This window comes from Bombus pascuorum, chromosome 13 (genome assembly GCF_905332965.1).
Source record: "Bombus pascuorum chromosome 13, iyBomPasc1.1, whole genome shotgun sequence".
NCBI classification, from domain to species: Eukaryota; Metazoa; Arthropoda; class Insecta; order Hymenoptera; family Apidae; genus Bombus; species Bombus pascuorum.
Window position 1 is genome coordinate 5,905,551 of NC_083500.1, and position 26,708 is coordinate 5,932,258.

A 26,708-nucleotide genomic window follows, 5' to 3' on the forward strand; every position below is an offset into this window, starting at 1 on the left:
TTGTGAGCAAACAAGAATGCGTTTTTGTAAACACTTTTTATGAATAATAATAAATCCACAATCTATGCACGTCATATGCATATTCTCGAAATATAATTAGATTTCATTTGTACATTCCAAGTTATAAGCATAAATGGAGAATTCCTTATGATTTTCATATGATCTTATTTGTTAATTTGTAATAGTACGCCATTAAATACGAAACTAATCGAGTCAAAAAATCATTGTCTTTTTTTTTTTTTGTAAAAAAATAGCTCTTCTCAAAAAGTAAATGTATTTAATTAATTATTATATTTAATTATATTATTCAATTTCAAATATTTGATTGGAAATAGACATTTATGACACACTAGAAAAAAATTCAAACTTTATCGGACTAACTGTTTATATTGATCTATCATAACAAATCGATTGATGTTTAGTACTCTTAGCTAAATTAATTTTGTGACTTAATAATTCGATTTTATTCGCGTTTTTTATCATTTTTGTCAAAAATGTCCATGAATATAAATGATTATATATTCGAAACATTGTTAGGACAGGGGTCTTTCGGGTATGTATTCGTGCTAAATTAAATTTTCCTATTTCCTCATCGTCTATTGTTTCTAGATCAGTTTACTTAGTACGACGAAAGAAAGATTCTAAACCATTCGTAGTTAAGGAACAAATTCTCGATGATGTAAACGCACTACCTTTTAAGGTGAGGAGGTTTCTTAATTGAAATAGGCCAAATTAATTGTTGTGTCATAATATCAAAGAGATGTACCTATTAATTAACTTTGTTTGTACATAAAAGATTGTCTCTATGCTTACTTTTATATACTATAACTAATTGCATGCATATTTAATGTGCTCAGAACATATCAGAAGAAGTGAAATGTTTGCATACTTTGAGACATACTAATATAGTTGCTTACTATGGAGCTTGGATAGAAGACAATCACAGTTACATTCTTATGGAATATGCAACGCGAGGCACTTTGAAAGATTTGTTAGAAAACAACGAGACACCGCTCAAAGAGGAAGTAAGGACTTGGGAAACATTACATTTCATTATTTTTCGTCTACGATATTTTAAAAATTTGATATAATATTAATATGTTAATACTAATGAATACATATGTTAATTTAGGATGCGCTGTATTTATTCTCCCAAGTCGTTCTTGGAGTTCACCACATCCATTTCAAAAAGATTCTTCACCGTGATTTGAAACCGGAAAATATCATGTTAACCGGAAGTCGCGGTGACATCGTAAAGATCGGAGATTTCGGCGTCTCGAAAAATTTTAAAGAGTATCATTCATTGTGAAAAAGTTACTTTATGAAATATTAATAGTTTATTTTCAATATTTTTATATAATTTTATGGAGTATTATTATTATTATTGTACAGATTAACGAAACCATCAATTATATGTCGCGCTGGATCATTTTGTTACATGGCTCCAGAAATGCTAACGGACCAATCTTATGATTTCAAATGCGATATATGGAGCATGGGCGTCATTCTCTATGAAATGGTTTCAAAAAGACATCCTTTTCCCGCTATGGTAAAATTAGATTAATTTAATCCGGATTTTAATCAATGTAATTTTTGACTTTATTCTATTTTTTATACGTATAGTATGTATCCCAATTTTCAGAGTCTAACAGAAATCATTAAAATGGTTTGCGAAGAAAGACCACGACCTCTTCCCCGAGGGACATCAACGTCTGTTGTTAGCTTGATATCAAAAATGTTGAGAAAAGACCCATTTTGTCGGCCGAAAATAGATCAATTGATCCTCTGTCCTTACCTTGTATCTTTCATTATTCGGATATATTTAAATTTAGGACGAGTTATGAGTATTACTAACAAGAATAATGGAAATTTTAATCCAGAAATATTTCTGAAATTTTTAAAATCGTGAGTAACGTTTAAAAATTAGACATTAAAAGTTATATATTTAAATATAGATTTTCTTGATAGAGCAGTCACTTTTTATATTTGTATTCATATAATTATTATATAATTCTGTACATAATAAGTATTATAGTATAATGCACTTTATAATAATTACTAATAATTATTGTAGGTAGTCAGTTTAATGGAATTGTACAGGGAACGGTTATCGAACTCGGGCTTTCTGTACTAGGATCAAAAGCGTAACGACAGGAAGCGAAGACCGGAACTGCGGAATGTTCGTTTTATTTCATCACGTGCATACCTTTTGAAAACTGTTCAGTTCGTATTTAGTTTAGTTATCATTCTTCTGCGTGTATAAACGTTGCAATAACTGTATTACTAACTTCTGTTTATCAGGAAACCGTGTTGGAAGTTGAGTGTTACCTTCTTGCTATGTAATTTAAAGTGTAAAATTTCCTATTTTCGTATTTAAAATACTTTAAATTCCAGAAAAATTTATAATAAAATACATAAGGTAGAAAAAAATCCTCAGTTGTTTCCATGATGAAACATGTGATCGTATATCTGCTTAACATTCTTTATATAATATCTCAATATTAAGATCTTCTTATTTTTTTCATGAAATAAAAATTGTCTAAAATATTAAGAAAATGTGGTTGATTTTATTAACATGTAATTGCCTTTACTGGCTAACATGTGCTTCTTCATGGATTCCTTTAAATCCGATGCTTGGAGAACAAATAGATCTCGTTGGCGGTGAAAACGAAAGTTTCATTCCCAATTGGACCAAAAGTATGGAAAATGACGAGACGAAGGATGTTTTTGATACTTTTGTCACCAACGATGCTTTCAACTCGACGCCGTTTCCATTCAATTCCATTGATCGAGATCATGATCTTATGGACGAGGTAGAACATATCGAACCCAGGCATTGGCCAGTTAGACCAGATATTCTATATACTCGGACAATTATTCCTCCAACCACAGAGATGCCGTTGCCACGAAAGCCACTTAATCCGCCTACTCTTGCCCAAAGAAATTCATCGACGCAGAGGTAAGAAATTTATAAATATAAAAAAACTGATCTGTTAAAGTTCAATCACTTCAAAATATATCTTTCATTTTAAGGTATCCACCAATCACACCACCGCTACCTACAGCATCAATAGATGAAGTTTTTTGTGACTTTGGAACATTTCCAGCACAGACACTTTGTGAGTGGCAAAATGGTGATAGTGTAATAAACTGGGTAGCTGGAACTGGTATGGGTACCAATTGGATGGGTGGTCCCCCAAGTGATTATACCACTGGTACTATGGAAGGAGGGTATGCTTCAATATACATATTTATTTCCAATTCTATGTACGTATAGTAACTCAAATTTGAATTAGATATGCCTTCCTTGAAACATCACAATTGCCACAAAAGGATGGCAAAACAAAAACTCTAGGAGGACTGCTGCATAGTGCTCAACTAGGAAGTACAGGAGTTGTTGGAACTTGTATTATGTTTAAGTATAGCATGGATGGCCTCAGCGTCGCTGGTCTAAGAGTTCTACTTCATGTAGGTGTAGATGAATATTCTATTAAGAAAGAACAAACTGAAGAAATCACTCCAGAAAATGCGACTATACCGTCTTGCAAGCCACTGGAAATTTTTGACGAACGTGTCATTTGGAATGCTCAGTATTATACCCTGGGTGTTTGGCAGCAAACTCAAATGCTTTACACGTATCCTGAGTTACATTCGGTAATTGGATAACTTTCTCCCCGAATTAATATTTTCCTTGAGAAAAGTATCATGGTTTTGATATTAAGAACATTATGATTATCACGTAGAAACATGGTATTTATGTTTAGTTGATCATCGAAGGAATTCCTGTGGATTCTACTGATCCAGCCCGTCTATATAGGGGCTACATAGCCATAGACGACATAGATTTACAGCCAGGTACTTCATGTATCGGCTTCTGCAATTTTGCTGGTGGATTTTGTGATTGGGCTAATGACGCAGAGGATGATTTCGATTGGACAATTGTAAGTTTATCATCAATTTCACTATTACGCTATAATATATATAAATACGTGTATAGAGTCGTGGAAGTGGGAATCCTACAACTGGACCAGCAATGGATAGTTCGACAGACCAATCAACAGCTGGAGGATATGCATATATAGATTCTTCTTTTCCTCGTCGACCAGGAGACAGAGCCAGGCTCCTTAGCACTAGCTTTCCCGCACCAAGTGCCGATACACCTATGTGTATGCACTTTTGGTTCCACATGTTTGGCTCTGGCATCGGTTCTTTAAAACTGTTCATTCGTCATTTTCGTAGTTTGGATGCAGCTCTTCGAGAAATTTGGAGTCTGAACGGAAACGCTGGAAATACGTGGTTCGTTGCTCAAATTACAATTAGCTCTCTGGATGATTTTCAACTCCTTTTCGAAGCATCTGTAGGTAACACTGAGATGGGAGATATTGCCATTGACGACATCTCTTTTACACAAGGTGCTTGTCCAGGTAAAGATTTATAAAAATAATTAATACATACAGAGATCTGATTGAAAACGAGATAGAAATCACTGTTGGTTTTCAAATATTCATTCATGTACACTTACAGCTTTACCTCAAGTTGCCGTACCTACACCACGAGACTGCACCTTTGAAGTCGACGAATGTGACTGGATCAATTCTCGAGATCCTGATCGAGTGGAGTGGGAAAGAGTATCTATACAAGTGCTGAATCCCAGGAACCAACGAAAATCGTACAGCAATGGATATACAGTTAATCGAAGAAATGAGTATTTCCTTAATCTGGGACGTCCAAGAGGAGGACCTCGATCATCCGGAGGTGGAACAGCGCAACTCGTTAGTCGGGAAATGAAAGGCAGTGATGAGCCATTATGTGTTACCTTCTGGTACTTTATGTTTGAGTCTTTTATTGATTCTATTGGACCAAGCTTAGGTAGATATTTAATATCTTTTCTTTAATTATCCTAATGTGCCTATAATAATGATGCAAATTCGAAGGTGTACTCCGTGTATTTATACAAACAACAGAAGAATCATCAACTGAATCAAGATCAATCTGGCAACTGTATAGTAACCAAGGACCCACATGGAGGTATGCACAGATCAATATAAACGAAAGGAAGAACTTCAACGTAGTTTTCGAGGGTACTTGGGGTCCCAATCGTGCTAGTGGCAGCATTGGCATTGACGATATTGCTTTCTATACTGGCAATTGTTCTGGTAAGCTTTCGATAAATCCTGTTTTTCCTAATTCTACCTCAAACTAATTATGTTATTACTGGTTTGTAGTGAAACCACCTGGTGCGTCTGTGAGACCAGGAGATTGTAGCTTTGAGAAAGGGTTATGTGGTTGGGAAAATATTACTTCTTCTGAGAACGAGCGTACAGTCACTTGGCAGCGTGCGTTTCTTGCTCATCGTCCAGCTCAGCTATTGGATAAAACTTTTGGGGCAACCGGAGACTTTGTTTTCTTTGATATTTTTACTATAAATAAACAATCCACAGATGTACGTTTACGATCTCCCATAATTCAAACATCACCCGACGAAGAATCGGTTTGTTTCACTTTTTGGTTCGCTGCCTTTGGTGTTGAGGAATCTACAACATTGCAAGTTATTAAAATGAATACCGACGAAGAAGCGGGCAATGATGAAGAGAATGATGAAAAACAACAACCTGTAGGTATTCATAATTCTTTGAGATCTAGGATATCCTAAAAAATCAATATTTTATTTGTTTTAGTTATGGTCATTAACAGCGAAAGGATTTAACAATCCTAGACCTGTATGGACTGCAGCACAGGTAACAATAGATGCACGTGCATCTTATCGTCTCATCTTAAGAGGAAGTGCTAGTAACGGAGGTTTTGCGATCGACGACATAAAGTTTCAACCTCAAAGTTGTACAAGTAAGATTCTTTTTACCAAATGAGTAAAATAAAGAGACATACCATACTTTGATATTCTAATTTTGTAGTTCGACCAGCTGCTGCTCAACCCGTTAATAATGGAAATTAAACTATTAGAACTCATTATGATCTATATTACATTGTTTTTATCTCATCTCTTACAAAACTTATATGAAGTAAGCTTCTGTAAATAATAAATGCACAATTCATTTGGAAATAAAAGCCAAGGATTTATTTATACAAATGTGTAACACTTATCAAAAAATCTGTATCAGAGGAGGCCCTTTTTCTTGAAAAATTGTCTCCTAATTTCAAAAATAATAACACCAAGTGCTACAGCCACATTCAAACTATCCACTCCTTTTACTAAAGGTACATTGATACGAATACCTTTTTTTTCTTTCAAGAATTTATAGGAATTAAAATTCAAACCTTCAGTTTCTCCACTTAAAATAATTACAGATTCCTTTTTTGTATAATCTACAGAATAGTATGGAAGAATAGGTAGTTTTAACATGAAATCTCTCATCAGTTGTTTATTTTTTGGTACCGTATCTTCTTTTGATTGCTTATTAGTATCCACAGTAAGTTTTGACTTCAAATCTTCTGGATCAATATCAAATATTTGCAAAGTTGTTTGAAGTATTTCAGTTGAATAATTGTGCAAAAACTCATCACCAAAAGTGCTATCTGCTACAAAAATGTTACTCTCTTCATTAATTAGCAATGGGATCTCATCCCATGTTGGAAATGCATGAATAGGTAGTTGGAAATGTGTACCAGCTGCACTTCTGAGAACTTTTGGGTCCCACAAATCTACACATCCTGAAGATATTGAATCTTAATTTAATGATTATTCCTTTATTTAAAAAATTATTAATGTCATTTATATATATGTCATAAATTCATGGTCTAATACCTTTCATTAGGATTAATTTTTCACAGCCTACTGCTGCAGCAGCTCTCATAATAGATCCTAAATTCCCTGGTTCTCTTATATTATCGCAAACAATAGTAAGTGGTAATGCATTATCAACTGGTTCATTCTTATGTACATTCGGAGTTTTAAAAATTCCTACATTAAAAAAAAAAAAAAAAAAAAAAAAAAAAAAAAGAATAGATAAAACCATTAAAGTCTTAAACTTCTTAATACAAAAGCCGCATATTTAAAATGTACAATATTATTACCTAACAAGCCAGGAGAAGTGGTTAAAGCAGACCACAACTGTATTGTAGTATATGGAACTTTGTATAATTTAACTTCATTGGGAAGTTTTAATGCAGCTATGTCAGATGAATCATTGAAAATTATTGAATGTGGTATTACACCAGATTTTATAGCATCTATGATTAGTCTTTTTCCTTCTAGAACTATTTCATCATTTTTTTCCCTCCTCTTTCGTGACTTTAAATTACTCATCAAAGATCTATAAGCATAAAAATTCCCAAATAATTCTTTTTATTTTATACATATAACTTTGAAGTTTTCTATTGAAGATTATAATAAAATCAAAAATAAGCAACTTACGATACAATTTTTTCATTTTCTTTAAGTTTTGTAAATAAATTCTTTTTTACAGTGTTTTCAGTTTTTTCACTTTTTTTTTCTTGGATCGGTTTCTTTTTCCTCGATTTTCTCGCAGAAATCCTTTCTCCGCGAATCTGCGGCTGAGTAGTATCTTCACTTTCGAAAAGTTCATCTTCGTTAACAATTGCAATCGGTCTTCGACTAACCCATCTTGCATACATCCGTATTATACACAAATTAACTGACTTTAATTGTTTAGCATATCGAATTGGTTGAATAGTATTACGTACAATATTTAGAAATACCATTGTTACCATTGTTTAAACCATTGTTTTAATACAAAATATTTATTTTTATTACTTATAACCTTTGTTCTAAAAATTGCATAGTTCTTTATTAATTGTGCAGAGCACTGAACACGTATATTTTGATGAAAACATTTCTCTAAAATATTATATTATTTGCACAAATTAACTTAATAATTAACTTAAAAAAATGTATACGCATGTTTTATTCAAAGAGTTTAAAAACAGCATTAACGTGAGTTAGAAAGTTCGGAACCTTATGAGACTCGTTAAAATTCTGCTATAAAAATTTAAACTACTAGATGTCGACACGTGTCAATGAAACATTGTTCTGTGCTTTGGAACTTATAAATGTTGTGGTTACCGAATAATTATTAATTTGTGTCATTCACAATTGATAAAATTATTAACACTACAATGAAATTATAAAAGTCATTTCTAAATGTTTTAAGAATTGTCCTCTATTTATCCGCTAATTAATTTAAATCATATAAAATATTTAAGTGAAATATTCCCGCTAAAAAATATCAATTTTTGTTCGCAAATTTTTTACTAAAATTTATTTCTATGATGATTAGATAATTGAATAGAATAATATGATGATTAGGATAACATGGTTAATGTAAAAAGTCACGGATTCAATTTGCTATAGCTAATATTATCATAGTTATATTTCAAACATAAGAAAAAATATAGAGCAAATTAAACAATTATAGGGCAGGAAATTCGAAGCATATTTTCTCTAATTTATTAATTGGAATTGTCAAAGACAATTTTAGGGTCTAAGTATCAAATGTTAATTCAAAATACATGCATTAAAATTCAGAGTAAACAAAATAAATTATTATAGTACATGATCCCTATTAATTTACGTTAGAAAAGATTTGATACTCTGACCCAAATAATGTCTTTATCTTAAATTAATTTCGTTTCAGTTTACATAAATATACTATTTCTAACATCATCCAAGATATAGTTCTTCTTTTTAGTAATTTCACATGTATACATGTTTATATGTCGCTGTACATACTTGAAGAACAGAATCTCTTACATTAAAATAGTTTAAAATAAGGTAAAAATATATAATATATATAGCTCATAATCTGTATCCAAAGAGATTTCAACCAGTCTCTAGTTTTGGATATCAGGCACTGATTCCACTATTGAAGAATCTTGGCCAGAAAGATCCATTCTTTAAAACTTAATCAATACAGTCAACATAGTAATAGTCATAGTAGTATAACAAATATATATTATTATATATTTGTGTACTCTGATATGCATGTAATGTACGCGTAGTTTCATGTGTGTCTATAGATGTAATATTTGTGTATGTGTTATTTTTTTGTTGTGTTATTATATGCAGTGTACGCACATGTCGTATTCAAAGAGATGTATACAAGTATAAAGTATTTATAGTCAAATATTAGAACCGCGATTGGTATCAAACCGTTCCATATAATTATTCAGAAGTTCTTTTCTTTTTTTTTTTTTTTTTGTTTTTGTACGCTGTCATAGGAGCTGAAAGTCATTAATTCTCAGCATGAGATATGGATTAAGCCACGTAAATATCTTTAACCTACTTCATTATTTTTCTGTTATACGATTACAAGAAACGTTTATATTTATTGTCTTTATATAATTAGAACCCTTAAGCCCTTATTTCTTATTGTCTCGTAATTCCTAATAAATTAACGCGATAAAAAGAATTGATTTTTTAAATATTTTGTCTTCTTGGTTCGCATGAACAAGAAATTTCTTTCTATTCACATAATTATTATTGTTATTGATATGTTTGTCTAACAAAAACCTTTATGTTAAAAAAGTAATCAAAATATTTTAATCGTGAGTTACAGTTTAACTTTCAAATTTTGCGGGCAATCGATCGAGCGCTTAAGGGTCGAAAGTCAAATTGATTGTACGTGTAATCGATACATATATAGTTTAAATAGGTATGTTGAACAAGATGTCCACTGGTGCGTTTTCATTCCTTTTGTTTTTTCAAAAATTTCATTTTTATACGTAAGTATTTAATTATTGTAATTTTTAATACACTATAACACTTTACCTCTCATATAGCGCAAAATTGAAATCGCATCCATGTCGATTGCACGTACAGGTTACAAGAATATCTCTTAACAGTAATTATTGTCTTCGGTATAGTTCCGTTGATTATGCTTTATTTATCTCTTATCTTAAGTATGTATATATATATATATATATTTATTTATATATACATATATATATATATATATATATATATATATATATATATATATGTATAAATATATATATATATATGTATATATTGTCAAAATTTTCAAAATATTAGTCTTTCTATTTTATTGTCAAGTTCAAATAAGGCGGAGAAAACCAGAGCATAGTAGTTTAATTTCTATCATGGATTGGAATATCGATTATAATATTATTTCGATTACCGTTGCAGCCATTATTAAACGGTATCATATTCGAAGAATAGAAACGAAGATCCTGATAGAAGAAATAGATATTATAATAGATAATCATCGACTAGGTACGACTACCATCATTATTTAATTCTATTAAAATTTAAATTAATAATATATTTAATAAATAAAATTGTAATAGACATAAAGTATCGTTTATAATTCGAACAACCTTCAACTTCGACTTATCTCTAATGTTTGCTCAAATAATTATAAACGATACTATATTGGTGTCTGTAAATAAAATAAAAGAGAATTTTCTTATCTAAAAGTGTCTCAATATTTTTTTGACTAACCACGTTAAGAATAGAGTCTACTATAGGAACCAAAATGCTACCAATAAAAGTATTGTCATAATATCATATAGCCAGATAAAACAATAATTACTAAATAAGCTATAACATTATTTTTTCTCGTTCGAAATCTTCAATCAATTTGCGAGAAATAATATTAGTATAGTATTTATATATTATGGCATCACTAATATTAGCATAATCAAAAGTACTAATAACTAATATTGGTATAATTGAAAAAATACGGAAATGCAACATTTTGCTCGTGTTTTCTCCGCTCAGCGGCACGAAGGTACGATTACGTTGCCGCTGTAGCCATATTTTCAGAAATAGTATTAAATTTATATATCTGGAAGATTCTACACAGGCAGCGGGTACGACCGCGTAATTAAATCTGTGCGAGTTTAAACGAATTAAGAAAATATACATTTTGTAGCGTTGCCATATATCGAAACTTCTTTCCTTCCGGTTATGACTTTCCATCGATTCGTTCCATTTATTGACTTACATTTATTCGGGCATAGGTAACACACATTGATTGAATCGAGATAACGCGGAGATCGAGGTTCGAGATTTCAATGCAAGACAATGAAATCCTTAAGAACAATTTTCGATAACAACGGAGGAGGAAGAACGAAAATGAAAAGCCCTTTCGTGGGACGATACTCACTGCTATCAACGCAAGGATTTGGCTTACGAAAATTTCGGGGTATCGGAGATTGCCAAGAAAGCAAATGCGAATCTTTTGCATCTTGTCGCGTGCGAACGTATTCAAGGAATTGATACGTTGATCATTAGGGTAGCTTCTTCGTGTTGGAGATGTCGGCAGTCCGTCGAGACACTAACGCAACAAGTATTCACGAGATTGAGGACCGCTCCTCTGCAAAAGGTAGTTATTATGATTCATTTATATACAATATGATAGCTAGACTGAAGATATTTATGCTATTAAAAAATTAAGAGATGTAAAAATGTACAGAATTCATATAATATACAAAATCATAGGAAATATCTCAAGTATTCGTTCTAATATTTGAAATAAATCCTTATTTAAGTTCTATTTTTTTATTTATATTTACAAAAATATGGAACTACATAAAGATCCGTAGTATAAGAACATCATTATCGATATAATAATGTAGAGCGAGATTTCATTTATTTGAAGCTGGAATTTCATTGAGTTGTTATAGGTTTGAAACGAAGCTATTAGAGTGTTTAGTAATTTAAAGCGTTTAGAGCGTACTATGCATAAAATTAAGGAGGAGACATAAAATTAATGGAGGAAAAAGAAAAATATGAATTAAGTATGTTCATTAATACATTATTAATTATGAATATTAGAGAAACACTATTTTTTCTGTTTCTCCATTAATTTTAATGAATGGAATAATTCCATTGCCATTTGTTACTCACCGTCCAAGCCTGACCAATATTTGGTACGTTCGATGTATGTCGACCTTGACCGAATTCATAATTAATTTTCGTCGGCATTCGCAGTGTCGGCTTCGGAAATTGCTTCCGAGATTGCATATGAAAAGGGTGCTCGTTGTCAACGGTATCCTTGAAGGTAAATGTCTTTTCTGCGAGTTTTTCAGCTTTATGTTGTTCCTAAAATGATTAATTTAGTAAAAGAAAAAGAAAAATCATAGAAAAATATTCCTTATTTAAAAAAATATTAATTTTTATTACTTTAATGTTTGAAATAATCTGGATACCAGTAACAAACTTGACTAATTTATGAAATATTTTCATTGTCACTAAGTTTGAAGTATTATTTTAAACAATATGTTATGAATAATTAATATATTGCCAATCGTTTGGTAATATTATATTATTTTTAAGAAATCTTTTCCTAGAAAATTGTTAGAAAAATATAAAAAATTTTATTTCTCAATTTCATGTTATTAGTTTTTCTAAAATGGAATTCTTTAATTTTGCAATTCACTCGATTAGCAAACATTTAACTATATTTGACTCAACTCTGTTATTAACCTGTAGTTCACGAGCTCGTTCAGCGCGGAGTAATTCCTTCAAATGCTGAAAACTGCCCGCCTGAGGGACCTGAGGGGAACCAACAATCGTACGGTATTTCATGTTTGTATGTAGATTCGACGGATACGAATTGATTGTTCCGAAAAGTCGCGGGAGTTTGTCGAAAGGCCGTGCCGAAGGTCGCATTCCATTTCTTAATCTGCTGCCTGCTGGTGCTTTATGTACCATCCTCCCATAAATTGGAGCACTACTTCCTGCACGGTTACGTGCTCTTCCTATGAACCTTCCTGCACATTATTGCCAGTTAGAATGATCAATATTTAATAAAAGATTATAATATTCAGTAATAAAAGGATTTCATTTTAGATATAACTTTACCAAAATGAGAAAAATGTTTCATAAATTCAAAGTACTTTTATTAAAACTAAACCTCCGTAATAGGATTAGAAGTTCTAAATATCGTATACTTCCTTATTAATTTATTTTCATATATTGTACACTTTCTTTGTAACTGTTGCTTCAACATAGGCACCCGTTTGATCACTTTGAACTGTAGTAGTCTCAGTAGAGGACAAGTCAGACATTATTCTGTATTACTCGGTATTATAAGATAAAACAGATTTTATTTATCTATCGAATTATTTAGATGGTAAACAAACATTTGAAAATAATTTTTGTAAATATTATAAGTATTAGGAGGAAATAACTTTGTTACCTTTCTGAATGGTCTAATTTTAAATCGTTCGAATATTTCTTGTATAATAAGTGGTATCTCTTACTTTAGTTCTCTATAAAGTTAGGTCTTCGTATTTTATTATGAATTTTCTGCAGCAAGTTTAAGTCAGAGAGCACTCAAGCTAATGTATAGGCAGGCATGGATAATTCGATTATTTTACTTCTTTGCTTATGTTTGGCCTCTATTGTAAACTACACAGAGCTAGGCCTTAATTAAGCGAGCAAACCATACGGTAACTAATTAACATGTAACTTAAAAATCATTTAACTTCCCTGTCTTAGAATGAATATAACGGTAAATAAAATAAAACATAATATTACAATAGTTTAATGAAAACAAGAAAAAAATAAAAAGCAAGTATTTATCAATTTAACTTTTCTCATTTGGTTTACAATAAAATTAACTTTTTTACAACACTGTTCGGCATAGAGAAAGCTACGCAAATATATCAAATTCCATTCATCCACTGCAAATTGTCTTAATTAAAATAAAAACCGGAAATACCTCTCTTTTTGAAGTTTAAGTATACTCTATTCAGTCTATCTCATTTTATGCTTACCTTTGCAATACGTTTATTTAAAGATATTTGTATATAACATTTTCTGTAGTAAATATTTTGCATTTTTTTTGTTTATAATCGTTTTTCTGTAATTCTCTTATTAACAAGATTTCGTTATACCTTTTTTTAGATAATGTAAACAGTAGGATGAGTGGACATAATGCTATACACAATTCCTGTAAAATCGTCTTACCACGGTGGCTGTGAAGGGACTTAGGGCGTTCGGGATAAGACTTCCAGACGTTGTACGAAAATGGATCAGGATAAAGAGAGTATCCGGTAGTGGTTTTAGCAGCCCTGCTTTGTCGCTTGGTGTACCTCCACATTGCCCTCAATTCCTCGCATGTCGGCTCAGTCAGGTCAACGCGCTTCTCGGCGATGTCGCCGGTGTTCCCTGATTGCGGCGAGATCGGATCGATGTATCGTATACCGGCCACGAACGGGCTGCTTGAGTACGCTAATACAAAAGCGGTCCATACAGCCACAGTACGCATTTTCTAGGGAATAAAATGTCAAAATTCAGACCCAAAATTCAATTCAAAATAACAGAAAAGGTGATTTCTTTTTATGTACTATTATCTATACAAGAAAACTCCTCATTGATATCGAGAAAGATTATAATTCTTATAGAGATTACAAGTAAATTGTAAATTAGTATATGAGAAGAATATAATCTTCTGGTTTCTTTTTCATATGAGGTGTTTGAGAAACATTAAGATACTCTTTTTAAACAATATTTCTGTTTATTTGTTCTATTCTTTTTATGGTCAAGTATTCCAACTGATTAAATAGATTATCAAATTTTAGATGGAAACAAATTAATTTTGTTGGATTAGATAATTAGAGTGATAGCGATTAAGATTTATTTATGATGTAAAAGGAAAATTTAGAAATTAATGGACACAGAAAAATTATATTATATACTATTAAACAAATCTCTTTTCTTTCAAAAGAATAAGTCCTGTATTAAATATGTATATTTGTGAACAAACTTTGCAATAGATTTGAAGAAATTGAAGAAATTTCTTGAAGTGAAGTCAAGAAATTTTGCAATAGATTTTTTTATAGTAATTTTTGGTATATTATTTAATCATGAGTGGAAATTGATTTATCTTAATATTGATGTTGAAATAGCATCCAACTGGAATGTATTGGATTCCCGAAATTAATTTAATTTCCATTAGTAACTAAATTACTAAACTTTCTCGGATTAATGGATAATAGTTATCCAATTACGAATTCCTTTTTGTGTCTGGCGCAACATAAAATTTAATCATTCCCAACATTCGTGCTATGGAATTTCTATTAAGAATGGTGTATTCTTGCTTTAACTCGTTAATTGAATACTGGAGAGAGATCAACTGTTCGGATCAGTCTATTTCTCCGAATTTAATCTCGCTTAACTATTGAAACAATACTCTATAATTCCTTTTAAAAACTAACAATTTCGACTTCAAAAGATAATCCTCGGAAGAAGTCACAATGAATTTTAAAAACTTTATTGACAACCGTAAAATTTAATTTTAATATACATAGATGCAAGATTAGTATTAGTCAAAAGATTAAATATATGTACCTATATGTATATCTTTTTTTATTATATTTACGTGGGGTTTTCTATAATTTTTCATGAAGTGGATAACTCCTTATACACTGGTATTCTTTACTATTATTTTTATTATATTTTGCCAATTTATTTCGTTCTTTACATTATTATTATTATTATTATTATTATTATTATTATTATTATTATTATTATTATTATTATTATTATTATTAATCATTACTTAATGAAGCCAGTGACTGTTTTTCGATGGAATTGGATACTTTACGTCATCTGATTATTATGGCTGCTTCCTCTTTCTTTAACATAAATCTTACATCTGTGTCTTTAATCAGTTGTACAATTTAATGTATAGTGGCAACAATCTGAACAACATAATTCTATAATTCAGAATAGCTGTTTCTTCTCGTATTCTGTTCCTCGACTTCGGTTGTAAGGTACAAAATATATATAAAGATATAATTTGTATAAAATTAAATAAATTTGTATTAAATTAATTGCCATCTAGAACAATTGACTTCTCAATTAGATGAAGAAATTCAATAGAATATTTAGATTTAATACCCATTCTTAATATGAGGAAAAGAAGAATTTGAACAATTCTTAGTCAGTTTTAATCATTTTTCACACACTCAGTTCTTTCTTTCTTACATTTTCGGTATACACATCATAAATGCTATGAAAAACTCAAACTAAAGTATATGACAATTGAATCATTCAAGTGAAACATTAATAACTACATGGTAAAAAGCTGTAAAAAAAGCAAACTAAAGAAGGAACTAACTTAAACAAATAGAAAATGATCACCTTTTACATATTTCGTGGCTATATTTTCCTCTCAAATTTTAAAAAGTACGTACGTAACAAAAAACATATTTTCATTGAAACTATTAATATATTGTATACATATTTTTTTCTTTTCTTAGGAAAAGGATTACTGATCGCGTAGCTGCTTTTCGTTACCAGCTCTAACAGCTGTTTCTCGAATATATCCTCCCTGCTCATCGTTTCTCCCATGACAAATTATATTTCAAACGTAACTGAGCAAAAAATTACCTCCTCCGTCTCATTCTGCAATTAACATAGAAAGCCCGAAAAATCTAATTTCACTCTGGCAAAAACTCTTTGCTTCAGAGAAACTTAAAATAAATCAAAAGCCAAAGAATTTACAACATAAAGAATACAATACAAAGAGGAAAATATATGTAAAGTAATAAGTTTCACCTACTGCTTATTAAAAATTCAATAGAAGCTGTTTTTTCATCCCTTAAAATATAATTTGTTCTCAGTAGAAAATCAAGTGAAAAATGAAGAAGGAAGACTATGAAAATATACCTGTAACACTGATCGTTAATACGCGTTGACAGGATATCGGTGGTCGAGTAGCGGAGCTACGAAGGAAGAACGTTTTTCACTGGCAACTTCGATAAATCAAGGAGAGCAGCGAACGAGAGAGCGAGCAAAGAACGAGTCGCATGAATGGAACTAGCGGACACGGGGTGGAAAACGAGGGTGAGGGGGAGAGGGAGAGAAAGAGAGAGAGAGAGAAAGAGAGAGAGGAACAGAGAGTGCCAAGGAAGGAAGGAGGTCAAGAGTGGAACGAAGAGAAACTGGTGAATGAACGAGAGTCGGATTCACTAACCTGCCAGTCCACGCAGTCCGGAAACCGAGGAGCAACTGAGAGAGGTGGTATCATCGAGGCGACTATTCGCCTTCCTTTGCTGCCCCCTCTTCCACAGCACACCCCTTCGTTCGTTTCAAACCCCTCTACGCGGGCTCTGTCGAGCCCCCTCTCTCTTTTCTCTCTTCCTTCTTCTCTCTATTCTCTTCTTCATACTCCAAAAGGAGCTTTTCGTCAGGACGTTTGGCTGTTTCTAAAAGTTCCTTTCTAAGAATTCCCTTAGTATCTCCTATATTTCTCTATTTTAGATATGCGTAATTTTATCCTCCTTTCTATAGACTACAATTTCTTGAAGATAATCTTTTGACGTTATATTTGTTGAACATAGTAAAATTAATAATATAAAATGAATTGTATTCATGCTAATGGTTATAGAGGAGCTATAGCACTTATTTTTTGTTTTTTAGAGATTACTTTTGTATAGTATCTTCTTGACTTCATTCTTTTTACTTTCACTCCATGATCCATTGAATTCTATGAATATGATATTGTTCAATATCATAATTAGATAAAATTAATTTCGGTACATTATATATATTGTCTTTGAATTTCTTATGTCTCTGTTAGAGCCAGTAAGTCTTCCAGATCTGAGGGTTATGATGTCGTACAGCTAGGGTGGCAGATCAAGAAGCTTACGCTAAGTTCCGGTTCGCCTGCGCAACAAGTTTCTCCCTGGGACTTAAAATCGTTGTAGCCCGTACCCTCAATCTAAATGAGAAGTAGTTGCGTCACTGAACTATCGAATTTAACAAAAAATTAACATTGAACTCTTTCCAATGTTCTTTCGGATAAACTAAATGAAAGATCAATATCTCATTTTTCTATTTCTTTCATTTATAATTTTTTCACTTTTGAAACTGATTTTAACAATAAATTCATAAATATATCTAAATTTATGTAAAATAGAAATATTTTAATTAAGATCAAAAATTTTATTTATAAGATTTGTGAAACTAATTAAAATGATTTTAGGCTTGAAAACCTTCGTGGCTGACTAGTGTACGATGAAACTCCTTAATGCTTCAGTACTAGGTATGCGTATACATATAACATGCATACCTATTCCACTGAAATGAACACCTCGCTATCTTTCACATAGATATATTTTTCATTATACGACATAACAAGATCTAGAATTGAATGAAGCTAGAAGACAAAGAAACTTAGCGATATTTCTCCACCGACACCGCTCATTTCTTCATATCTCGATGAAGAACCATTATTGTCTCAGAAGAGCTAGTCTTATCGGGATGGAATAATCAACGCAAAACAATGCCTTTTTAGTCTTCTAACGACGTCAACAGTTCTCTCTGATACAGGTATCGAACGTCAAATTAACAGACTTTTTGGCTGGCACAATTAAACTTCGAAATTTCCGTAATTTCTTTCAGAGCAGTAAATTTCAAACTTTGTACTTAAGTACTTAAGTTGTTGACGTGATTACGAGAAGGAGGTGGCAGAAAGGCACGAGTTTACGTAAAACGTGTAAAGCATGAATTTTTGGAAAAGCACAGGGGTAAATGTCAATTTTAGGGCAAAGTGGTTGTGCCTACATTCGTGCGTATAATCGAAGACAGGGGTGAAACCCCCTCTCTTGTTAGCCACCCACGGCATTCCAGTAATCGGGCTACCGTTCCCTCTTCTTCACTCTACCTTTCCCCTCGATCTTTCAAGGCCCTTCCCCTCTGCTAACCCCGTGTCACAGCAGTGCGGCTGCTGAATGACCGAAAGTGGGGGTAACTCATCTCTCCTCAACTACCCACGCAATCAATAGCAGCCTTGCTGCTTCTACTGAATGGACTCTGCCCTCCACGGTCTCCACTGCTCTTCGTCTGCTTCGAACCGGCTTCTATCCCTTTTCAGCCTCACTCTATCGATTACTACGCCCTTGCCGTGCGATCTTGCGGGGGGCCGCTCTATCGACCCATCCACCTGTATTACAGTTCATTCATAAATCTTTGCTGCTTTTCACTCGGGATTGCAGCTTGTTTCTTCCTCTATTGGTTGTCTAAAGAATATTATTGCATAAATTTTCATATTTCTACGCCTGGTTGTTGTTTATCATAGGATTTATAAACATTAAAATCTGTAAAAAAAAAAAAAGACACGTGTGCTTGAGTTACGAGGAATATCAGAATACCGTGTATACTCTTTCTGTGATAATAAATAACTGTTTTAATATCGTGCGGTTTTATGTCAATATTTGAATGAAGATTGCTTGATAAAGACAACTTTTTCTGATTTTCTGTTTGATGATATAAGAAATGTGGGGTACTAGCCAATATAATGGTGTTATAGACAAGCTTCACTCATATAGGATCCAATCAGTTCACTGTCAGAATGATGAAGAGATCCTTCAATAGACATTTGTTTGGCGATGATTGAGCAGAAATGGAACATTTAGGATTTCTTTTTAGACAGAAATTTGTAATATTCAAAGAACTAATCTAATACAATATTTTGTTCATTTTTGTATCTTTCCTTTTGTAGAGTAGGGAAGAATGAGAGAAAGTTAACGAATAAATTTTCAAATAGTTAATAAAATGTATTTATTATATTTTTATTAAATACTGTACATTATTTCATCAGTTTTAAATGCACGAGTACGTGTTACAAATTAATTCTTGATAAACATTAGACGCATCTATTATCTAGTAATCATCGAGCTATTAGTTTTATAGAATTTTCCATTTAGTTAAACTCACATTATCGCTTACTTAATTTAACTAGTGTTGTCGAATGTTGCAAAGATCATTATAAAATATGCACGTGATACAATATGTATGTGAATATAATAACTCCATATTCTTAATCTATGCTTATCTATTACAGTTGAAATTTAGGACGTAAACTAAGATCGACATCGATATTTGCATTTTAAAACGATAACCTTACTCGAGAGTTTTTTTGACTGATGATTTATCATCATCAAACATGATGGTTTATCATGAAGCTTTTTAAAATCAATACATTTTAAAATGAATTGAATTAATCGCATCATTTTGTTATATTTTAAGAATATATACTCGTTTGTTGGAAACACTCATGTTATATTTCTAAAATAATCTATTATAATGCACAAGGATTATCCGTAAAAAGTTAGATGTTTACATTAGTGGAACACCAATATTACAGTTTATATGACATGTATCAAGTGGGTACTTCAAAAGAGACGTAAAAAAAACATTAATTATATGCAATTGGTTTTGTCTTTAACTGCCCGTGGAAGATCATCTCTCGCTACTCCAATAACTCTTACCGATCACTTCTGTAAACGTACAAGTCATTTTACATAATATAAAATTGGAGAGACTGTTTCACAAATATCACTAAAGTATAATTAAATGCTTTAGCATGATGTGAACATACCGTTACTTACCTGTACGATTGCTAACAGGGCTACGACTTCGAGAATAACTCCGACTGTAACTGCGACGATTACCACGACCGTTGTGTTCCCTACTGTGACTTCGACTTCTACTTCTCGAGTAACTACGATCTTTTCCGTTTCGGCCACCTCGAGACCGCCATCTATTTCTTCCGCCTAAAAATATCCACTCAATTAATTAATATTTTCTGAAACTACTACAAATATACTAAGAAACTGGGAATATTAAATGAAAGAAATTATTATTTCATCATATTTAATGTAATAGGAGATTTTTGAAGTACAAAAAGCTAGAGCAAATAATAGAAGAGATTATTTTAGTAGGTAAAAGATATATAAGAGTACCTCTATGCCTGCCATATCCACCACTCTTACTATCGGCAAGTTCAAGTAATTTCGGATTGATAACTTGGTTCGCTTCTTTTAATACCTGGATTAGGTCGTTAGCCTTATTCGAATTATTAGGTGTAAAAAAGGTATATGCTGTACCAGTTTTCTGCCGACGACCTGTTCGACCGATTCGATGAACGTAATCTTCCGAACAGGAGGGATAGTCAAAATTGATGACAAACTTGACGTCTTCAACGTCTGAAATAAAGTATTATGTATTAGCTGTTAATCGCCAAAAGTATCCGCCTCCCAGACAGACGTCAGTTAAGATAGTAGTATGGCAAGACGTATATAAAATATCGTATTAAATATCTCAATCACTTATTTTAAAGAAATATTTAGATTAAAATACGCTCTCCAAAAGGTAGTACTACAGTCATTCACCTATGTCACCTCAACTAAGAGTGTCTTATAAATTTATCTGACGACTATATGTATTGTACTAAGCAAGTTTTAATATATACATATATAAAGAAAAGGAAACACACACGCATATAAAAAATCTTGTAAAACTTATCATTTAAAGATTTCTTAAGAACAAATATTTGCTTTTGTTCTTAACTTCGTTCAAATAATAAAATGAAATAAAGATCAAAGGAACAAAAAAGAATACTATGTCTTTAGAGAGCGTTTTAACTAAAGTATAAAGTGCTGAAATAAATTTCCGCGCGAAAGCAATTCTGGTTCCCTTCTCTAACAAAAATAATATTTATTTTAATATACATTTCTATTAAAAAAGTAATATTTCAATTTCATAAAGATATATTTAATTTGAAATACATACAAATATTATTAACTTGTATACATAATTGAAAAACAATATAAATATTTAAGTAAAAAGAAACCAGAATTGATATACATAGAATCTTATTTGATATGATAGTTAGTATAATGTGAAAATGTAATGATATAGTTATCATAAAGGATTCAGGAAGATAAAGGAAATGTAAATTCAAATGGATGTAAAAGTGATACATGTGTGTATGTATATAGAAATATACATAAATATATATACATACACATATAGAATGTTTTATAAAATATTCAAAATTCTTGAACTGAAGAAGAACAAGGCAGTTCTTGGCAGTATTATGTGACCATTAATCAACAACTTTTTGAATTTCCACATAATGTATAATGTATGAGATAATTTTATGTATAAAATAGTCTTCGAGAATTTTATTGTATTATATAAAGTTGGTAAATGATGATCACAAAAAAATATCAAGAATTATCTTGTTTTATATTCAAGAACTTCTCATACATTTCAGTATGTCAGATTTTACAAAACATTTTGTTACGTATGTATATGCAAAAAGTGTACATATTGAGACCCCCAGATAAATGCATTTGAACTGTACTACATCTTTTTGGGGAAATCTAAGACATTTTTGATTAAATGAAATGTTGGGCAATTCTTAATTTAGAAGACATTTAACGGAATGTTTTTGATAAATTTTCAGATATACACATAATTCAAATACAATTATAATTTTTAATTGAGATACACAATTAAGCAATTATGTCTTCCAAATAAACAATCACGCAACATTTAGATATCGAGCGAAGTTTTTCTTTAATAAAAAATTATCTGAGATTTCATTGAATAGGAATGTTAATACAGTCAAATTACCTTTTTTCTGGGTGGCTTATACAGCTATATATATATAGCAATTAATTTAAGATTACTGTTATACTAAAATTAGGCAATGGGTGAGTGTCGCTAGCAACGTACGGGCAGGGCCTGGCTGTTTGCGCTCGCTCCAGCTACAGCCTCCGCCATTCTGTTGCTACAGGGCACACTTAGAGGCTCTGGCATCAGCTACCATGCCACCGCCTCATTGGACCGTTGTTGGGTCTGATTAGCTTGAGCGGCCAGCGCAGGGGATTCTATTCTGGCAACAACGACTTGGCCAGCCCAGATGGCGTACAGCGTAGCGTAGAACTGATATCCAGTATGTAGGAGGTAAAGTAGACCCCGATTTGGCCCGGACTGGCCTTTCACGGAATTGACGTATAGAGGCACGCGTCGCAGCCAGCGCAGACAATGCAAACTAGTGCACCACCGAACAAACAGGCGGCGGGCACCCCCAATTTGCTTTGCATTACCCGGCGTAGGTCTGCGCGCAATGTGCCTCTGCAATACAAACAAAGATCCAACCGCGTTAGGTACATGTTTATCTTATTATCTTCCTGTGTTCAATATGAATTTTGTATTACAGTATTTCACTTTATTTTTCAATTTTTTTTCTATCTCTTTTTATCAACTATTATTAACAGAATTCTGATAATCTCAATGAAGGCGATTTTATGGGAAAGAATATCTCTAAACTTCTATTTGATCATCTGTGACTTACGGCAAGCATAGAACATTTTTATTAGATTGATCTTAAGTTCAAGCTATAATTACGTTACAAATATAGTAATATAAAATGGTGCATCAGCACTTTATGAAGTTATTCAATTCTTTAAGAAAGTAACACCTTACATCTCCACTATGAACTGTACAAGTATTTGTTTCTGACTTTGGAATTCATTTGCTTTCTCTTTAACTAGATCAATTGCTTCTGTACCTTTATAAATCAAGAGCTTGCCTTTATAAATCAATTTCAACTTGCTTTTACTACCTTTCTCTCATGTATTATAAAAAATTATTACCTTTAGCAAAAAGTGAGGAAGCAAAATAAACACAAATATTAGAAATGCTGAATGAACCACGTTATGCATTTAAAACACTATGTATCTATTATCTATAACTTTAATTTATTTTCACAAAATAAAATTTTTTAATATCTAAAATTTTTAAAAATTTCTACAATTTTCATTAACTTCTACTTATCAATTCTTTAATGAAAAAATATATAGTTACTTTCTTTTCAATCATAAAGTGGTTCAAAAGATCAATGAAACCTTGTTCTGATTATATGAAAGTCATCTGTATTAATATTAAAAAAATTAGAAATGATAAAAAGTAGATCCTCATTTTATTTAGGATAATTTTCTTAATTCCAGTTAACAAGTTTGTCATATTCTCCATTTAATAATTATATTTTTAATAACAGAACAAGATATCTCATATACTGCAGTAATTATTAAGCTCACTGGTAGAAATGTGATTTAGAGCAATTCATTCTCCATATCAAAGGAAAATGATCAATGACACTTGATATTTTATTATATTATAATAACAATTGTTTACTTACCAAGACCACGAGCAGCAACATCTGTTGCAACAAGAATTGGCGCTTTCCCTGATCTAAAATCTAAAAATTAAACAAAATTTAGTTTCAACTATACTTCAAAACATTGTAAGTATCCAATTAACAATGTTTACCTTGTAAAACCCAATCCCTTTCTTGCTGTGTCTTGTCACCATGTATGCAAACAGCTGGCCACCCATCTCTCTTCATTTTTCTCGTTATTTCATCCACTCTACGTTTCGTCTCAATAAATACTATAGTTTTGTTTTCACTTTCGGCCATTATTTCTTTTAAAAGTGTACTTAATCTATAATTGAAAATAAAATTAATAGTAAAATCTCATTGAGCTTTCCAACAGCTTTATAGATATGCTTAATTTCTTACTTATTTTCTTTTTCATAGTCTTGACAAACATCAATAATTTGTAATATATTATGATTTGCAGCTAACTGTAGGGATCCAACATTAATTTGAGCATAATCTTTTAAAAAGTCTTCAGCTAAATTTTTTACTTCTTTGGGCCATGTAGCTGACCACATTAATGTTTGTCTATCTGGCCTAATTTGTTCTATGATCTTTCTAATTTGAGGTTCAAATCCCATATCTAACATTCTATCTGCTTCATCCAATACTAAATAGGTACACCTTTTTAAATTTGTACGCCCTGATTCAAGAAAGTCTAATAATCTACCAGGTGTAGCTATGACAATTTCTACCCCACCATCTAAATCTCTAGCCTGTGCACCTTTTGGTGCTCCACCATATAAACAAGTGTTTCTAATACCAGAGGAATGGCCAAAATCATCAGCAACTTGCTGAATTTGTTGTGCAAGCTCTCGGGTTGGAGCTAGCACTAAAGCAATAGGTCCATCCTTTCGTCCTAACTTAGGTTGACTATTAATATGAACAATTGCTGGGAGTATATAAGATAATGTTTTCCCAGAACCTGTTGATGCAATTCCTACCATGTCTCTTCCACTTAAAGCAATTGGCCATCCCTGTGCTTGTATTGATGTAGGTTCAGTAAAACCTTGTCGCCTGAAAATTATAAATAACAACATCTCTATTATAATCTGTTATATCAATGGCTCACATTCTGTAATACGTGATATCTTAATTCAAAATTTTCAGTAGCTATTTTAATAATTTTAACTAATTTTAGTTCTTTAGTATTTTTTTCTTGTTATCTTAAAGTCCTAACAATTTCAGCTCCATTCTTACTTGATTTGATGAAAGTAAAGTTTCCAGAATAAGCAAGTTTTAAGTTCTGATAGTATTCTTGGCAATGTACAACATATCATCGCATACTGGATACTTGTTCTAAACTTAAGAAACAAATTCTAATATGACTATTGTAAAATATTTGCACTTCATAGCTACTAATACATTTGGAGCATTTTTGTCTTGAACAAAATTATTACCTGAAAAAAATGCTTACTTTATCTCCTTTAGAACATAGTCTGGAAAACCTGTTTCTTCAAATGTGAATACAGGATTAGGTATATTTTTCCCCTTTAGAGTAATTTCTTTTTCACTTCTGTATTGTTCAACTATACGTAAATCACGATTTTGAACTGCCTCATGTGGCACATAAAAATCTTTTTTGAAAGGTTCCAATCGACTTAAATCCCATCTAGGTTTTCTTAAATTTGCTCCAGGTTGACCACGGCTGTTTCTGCCACCACCCCGATCTCTACCTCCACTACTGCCCCAATTTCTTCTATCCCTTGGTGATCTGCTACGAGATCTACTGCGAGATCTACGTCTCCTATCTCTATCACGACTACGACTAAAAAATGAAATACACAAGTATTATTAATACTCAAGTATAAATCTTACTATTTCTATGTCATAAAATTCATTTTCCAAGCAAAATACTTATGTCGATTTATAAAAATAAAAATAAAAATATTTGTATTATTTCTTAATTATCTTATAAGTTATATACTGCTTTTAAAATATATAAAATCCATGACAGAAAATCTTAATTTTACGATGCATTTTCGAAATTCAAATTTCTTCCAAGCTTATCCTGAAAATACGCAGGAGGTTATAATTGACGCAAAAATATCATAAATGTCATAGGAATTTTTAATAGTTATTTTTTGCTTCCTACTTCTTATTTTGAACGTAATTCTATTCTACTTTAATGCATAAACAGTTGCAGTTCAAGTGCATTCATTTCGAATATACGATTATTAACGCTGAACATTGAGCATATTGATAACATATATTTCCCCATATCTACATGCGTGTATACTTTACCTTCTATAGCGGCCCATGATTAACTTTCTCTTAGTTTCCTTCTTCTTTTTTACTACGAAGCTCTACTAACAATAATAATTCCCTAAGTACAAAAAAACACGAAATGCCAGTAAGTTGTAAAATTTGACTTCAATTAAAAAACGTAAAGTAAATGAAAGCGGTTCCTTAGCCATAAACGACGTAATCACAAGAAGGAACTATACTGTAATGCTTCTTACGCATGCGTAGCAATTGATAAAATCTTCGTTTTAATGATTCAAATATTTTTAATTTCACCCTTTAAAGGGTAAGATTTGAACATTAAAAAGACTCCACTAATTTACTAATATTGTCGCAAAAACATAAATATTATCATTTTTAAATTTATCGTTGAAAATTGTGTAGTAAAATCACTGCTTTTAGATTTTAAAAATATCTATTCATAAAAAATTTTTATTAGCGAAAGGATCTTCATTTTTATTCAGTATATTTTCTATATTTGAATTTCTATTTTCACTT

General features: G+C 31.6%; 5 protein-coding genes and 1 long non-coding RNA gene across 11 annotated transcripts; 3 read left to right on the plus strand and 3 right to left on the minus strand.

The window, feature by feature from the left end:
- Positions 1-206: 206 nt before the first annotated feature.
- LOC132913408 (serine/threonine-protein kinase Nek5-like) lies at positions 207-2,556 on the plus strand. Of its 2 annotated transcripts, none has more exons than XM_060971735.1 (7): positions 207-553; positions 610-700; positions 858-1,025; positions 1,133-1,293; positions 1,393-1,549; positions 1,643-1,905; positions 2,075-2,556. In XM_060971735.1, the coding sequence occupies exons 1-7, from the start codon at positions 495-497 to the stop codon at positions 2,076-2,078; spliced, it is 903 nt and encodes a 300-aa protein (XP_060827718.1). In that variant the 5' UTR covers positions 207-494; the 3' UTR covers positions 2,079-2,556. The 2 variants fall into 2 exon arrangements, with proteins under 2 accessions (XP_060827718.1, XP_060827717.1); XM_060971734.1 differs by having other exon boundaries at positions 2,079-2,556.
- LOC132913401 (MAM and LDL-receptor class A domain-containing protein 1-like) lies at positions 2,548-6,066 on the plus strand. Its single transcript, XM_060971720.1, has 10 exons — positions 2,548-2,959; positions 3,034-3,231; positions 3,297-3,654; positions 3,765-3,941; positions 3,998-4,424; positions 4,525-4,869; positions 4,935-5,156; positions 5,226-5,614; positions 5,679-5,844; positions 5,913-6,066. Exons 1-10 carry the CDS (start codon positions 2,556-2,558, stop codon positions 5,951-5,953), a joined length of 2,727 nt encoding a protein of 908 aa, XP_060827703.1. The 5' UTR covers positions 2,548-2,555; the 3' UTR covers positions 5,954-6,066.
- Positions 6,050-7,973, minus strand: LOC132913407 (rRNA methyltransferase 3, mitochondrial). The gene is made up of 4 exons (XM_060971733.1): positions 7,373-7,973; positions 7,033-7,271; positions 6,764-6,919; positions 6,050-6,669 (listed from the first exon to the last, which is right to left on the minus strand). Exons 1-4 carry the CDS (start codon positions 7,687-7,689, stop codon positions 6,116-6,118), a joined length of 1,266 nt encoding a protein of 421 aa, XP_060827716.1. The 5' UTR covers positions 7,690-7,973; the 3' UTR covers positions 6,050-6,115.
- A 429-nt stretch (positions 7,974-8,402) lies between these two features.
- On the minus strand, positions 8,403-17,025 carry LOC132913409 (uncharacterized). Of its 2 annotated transcripts, none has more exons than XM_060971737.1 (5): positions 16,929-17,025; positions 13,916-14,219; positions 12,428-12,714; positions 11,849-12,043; positions 8,403-11,315 (listed from the first exon to the last, which is right to left on the minus strand). In XM_060971737.1, exons 1-5 carry the CDS (start codon positions 16,980-16,982, stop codon positions 11,277-11,279), a joined length of 879 nt encoding a protein of 292 aa, XP_060827720.1. In that variant the 5' UTR covers positions 16,983-17,025; the 3' UTR covers positions 8,403-11,276. The 2 variants fall into 2 exon arrangements, with proteins under 2 accessions (XP_060827720.1, XP_060827719.1); XM_060971736.1 differs by lacking the exon at positions 16,929-17,025 and adding an exon at positions 16,622-16,746.
- Positions 16,903-18,375, plus strand: LOC132913411 (uncharacterized). The gene is made up of 3 exons (XR_009659373.1): positions 16,903-16,972; positions 17,940-17,999; positions 18,067-18,375. It is a non-coding gene; the product is annotated as an uncharacterized LOC132913411 (long non-coding RNA).
- Positions 18,376-19,491: 1,116 nt separating this feature from the next.
- LOC132913631 (probable ATP-dependent RNA helicase DDX17) lies at positions 19,492-26,414 on the minus strand. Of its 4 annotated transcripts, none has more exons than XM_060972088.1 (8): positions 26,211-26,413; positions 25,384-25,734; positions 24,330-24,983; positions 24,080-24,252; positions 23,949-24,008; positions 20,701-20,943; positions 20,347-20,511; positions 19,492-20,235 (listed from the first exon to the last, which is right to left on the minus strand). In XM_060972088.1, exons 1-8 carry the CDS (start codon positions 26,225-26,227, stop codon positions 20,198-20,200), a joined length of 1,701 nt encoding a protein of 566 aa, XP_060828071.1. In that variant the 5' UTR covers positions 26,228-26,413; the 3' UTR covers positions 19,492-20,197. The 4 variants fall into 4 exon arrangements, 3 of the variants coding, with proteins under 3 accessions (XP_060828071.1, XP_060828072.1, XP_060828073.1); XM_060972089.1 differs by having other exon boundaries at positions 20,337-20,511; XR_009659416.1 differs by lacking the exons at positions 19,492-20,235; positions 20,347-20,511 and adding an exon at positions 22,481-22,882 and having other exon boundaries at positions 20,802-20,943; positions 26,211-26,414.
- Positions 26,415-26,708: the final 294 nt, after the last annotated feature.

Bases quoted from the DNA above. Each gene is read 5' to 3' on its own strand.
- LOC132913408 (XM_060971734.1), top strand. From the start codon at position 495: ATGTCCATGAATATAAATGATTATATATTCGAAACATTGTTAGGACAG. The intron at 701-857 runs GTGAGGAGGTTT...TAATGTGCTCAG, and splicing joins TAAACGCACTACCTTTTAAG to AACATATCAGAAGAAGTGAA. The intron at 1,294-1,392 runs GTATCATTCATT...ATTATTGTACAG, and splicing joins GTCTCGAAAAATTTTAAAGA to ATTAACGAAACCATCAATTA.
- LOC132913401 (XM_060971720.1), top strand. From the start codon at position 2,556: ATGTGGTTGATTTTATTAACATGTAATTGCCTTTACTGGCTAACATGT. The intron at 3,655-3,764 runs GTAATTGGATAA...ATTTATGTTTAG, and splicing joins CGTATCCTGAGTTACATTCG to TTGATCATCGAAGGAATTCC. The intron at 3,942-3,997 runs GTAAGTTTATCA...ATACGTGTATAG, and splicing joins ATGATTTCGATTGGACAATT to AGTCGTGGAAGTGGGAATCC.
- LOC132913407 (XM_060971733.1), bottom strand. From the start codon at position 7,689: ATGGTAACAATGGTATTTCTAAATATTGTACGTAATACTATTCAACCA. The intron at 6,920-7,032 runs GTAATAATATTG...TTTTTAATGTAG, and splicing joins CACTTCTCCTGGCTTGTTAG to GAATTTTTAAAACTCCGAAT. The intron at 6,670-6,763 runs GTATTAGACCAT...CAATATCTTCAG, and splicing joins AAAATTAATCCTAATGAAAG to GATGTGTAGATTTGTGGGAC.
- LOC132913409 (XM_060971737.1), bottom strand. From the start codon at position 16,982: ATGATACCACCTCTCTCAGTTGCTCCTCGGTTTCCGGACTGCGTGGAC. The intron at 14,220-16,928 runs GTTAGTGAATCC...TTTATTCCCTAG, and splicing joins CGGACTGCGTGGACTGGCAG to AAAATGCGTACTGTGGCTGT. The intron at 11,316-11,848 runs GTGAGTAACAAA...TACCTTTTGCAG, and splicing joins ATATTGGTCAGGCTTGGACG to AGGAGCGGTCCTCAATCTCG.
- LOC132913631 (XM_060972088.1), bottom strand. The intron at 24,253-24,329 runs GTAAGAAATTAA...TTTCAATTATAG, and splicing joins GACTATGAAAAAGAAAATAA to ATTAAGTACACTTTTAAAAG. The intron at 24,009-24,079 runs GTAAACATTGTT...TTTAATTTTTAG, and splicing joins AAGGGATTGGGTTTTACAAG to ATTTTAGATCAGGGAAAGCG.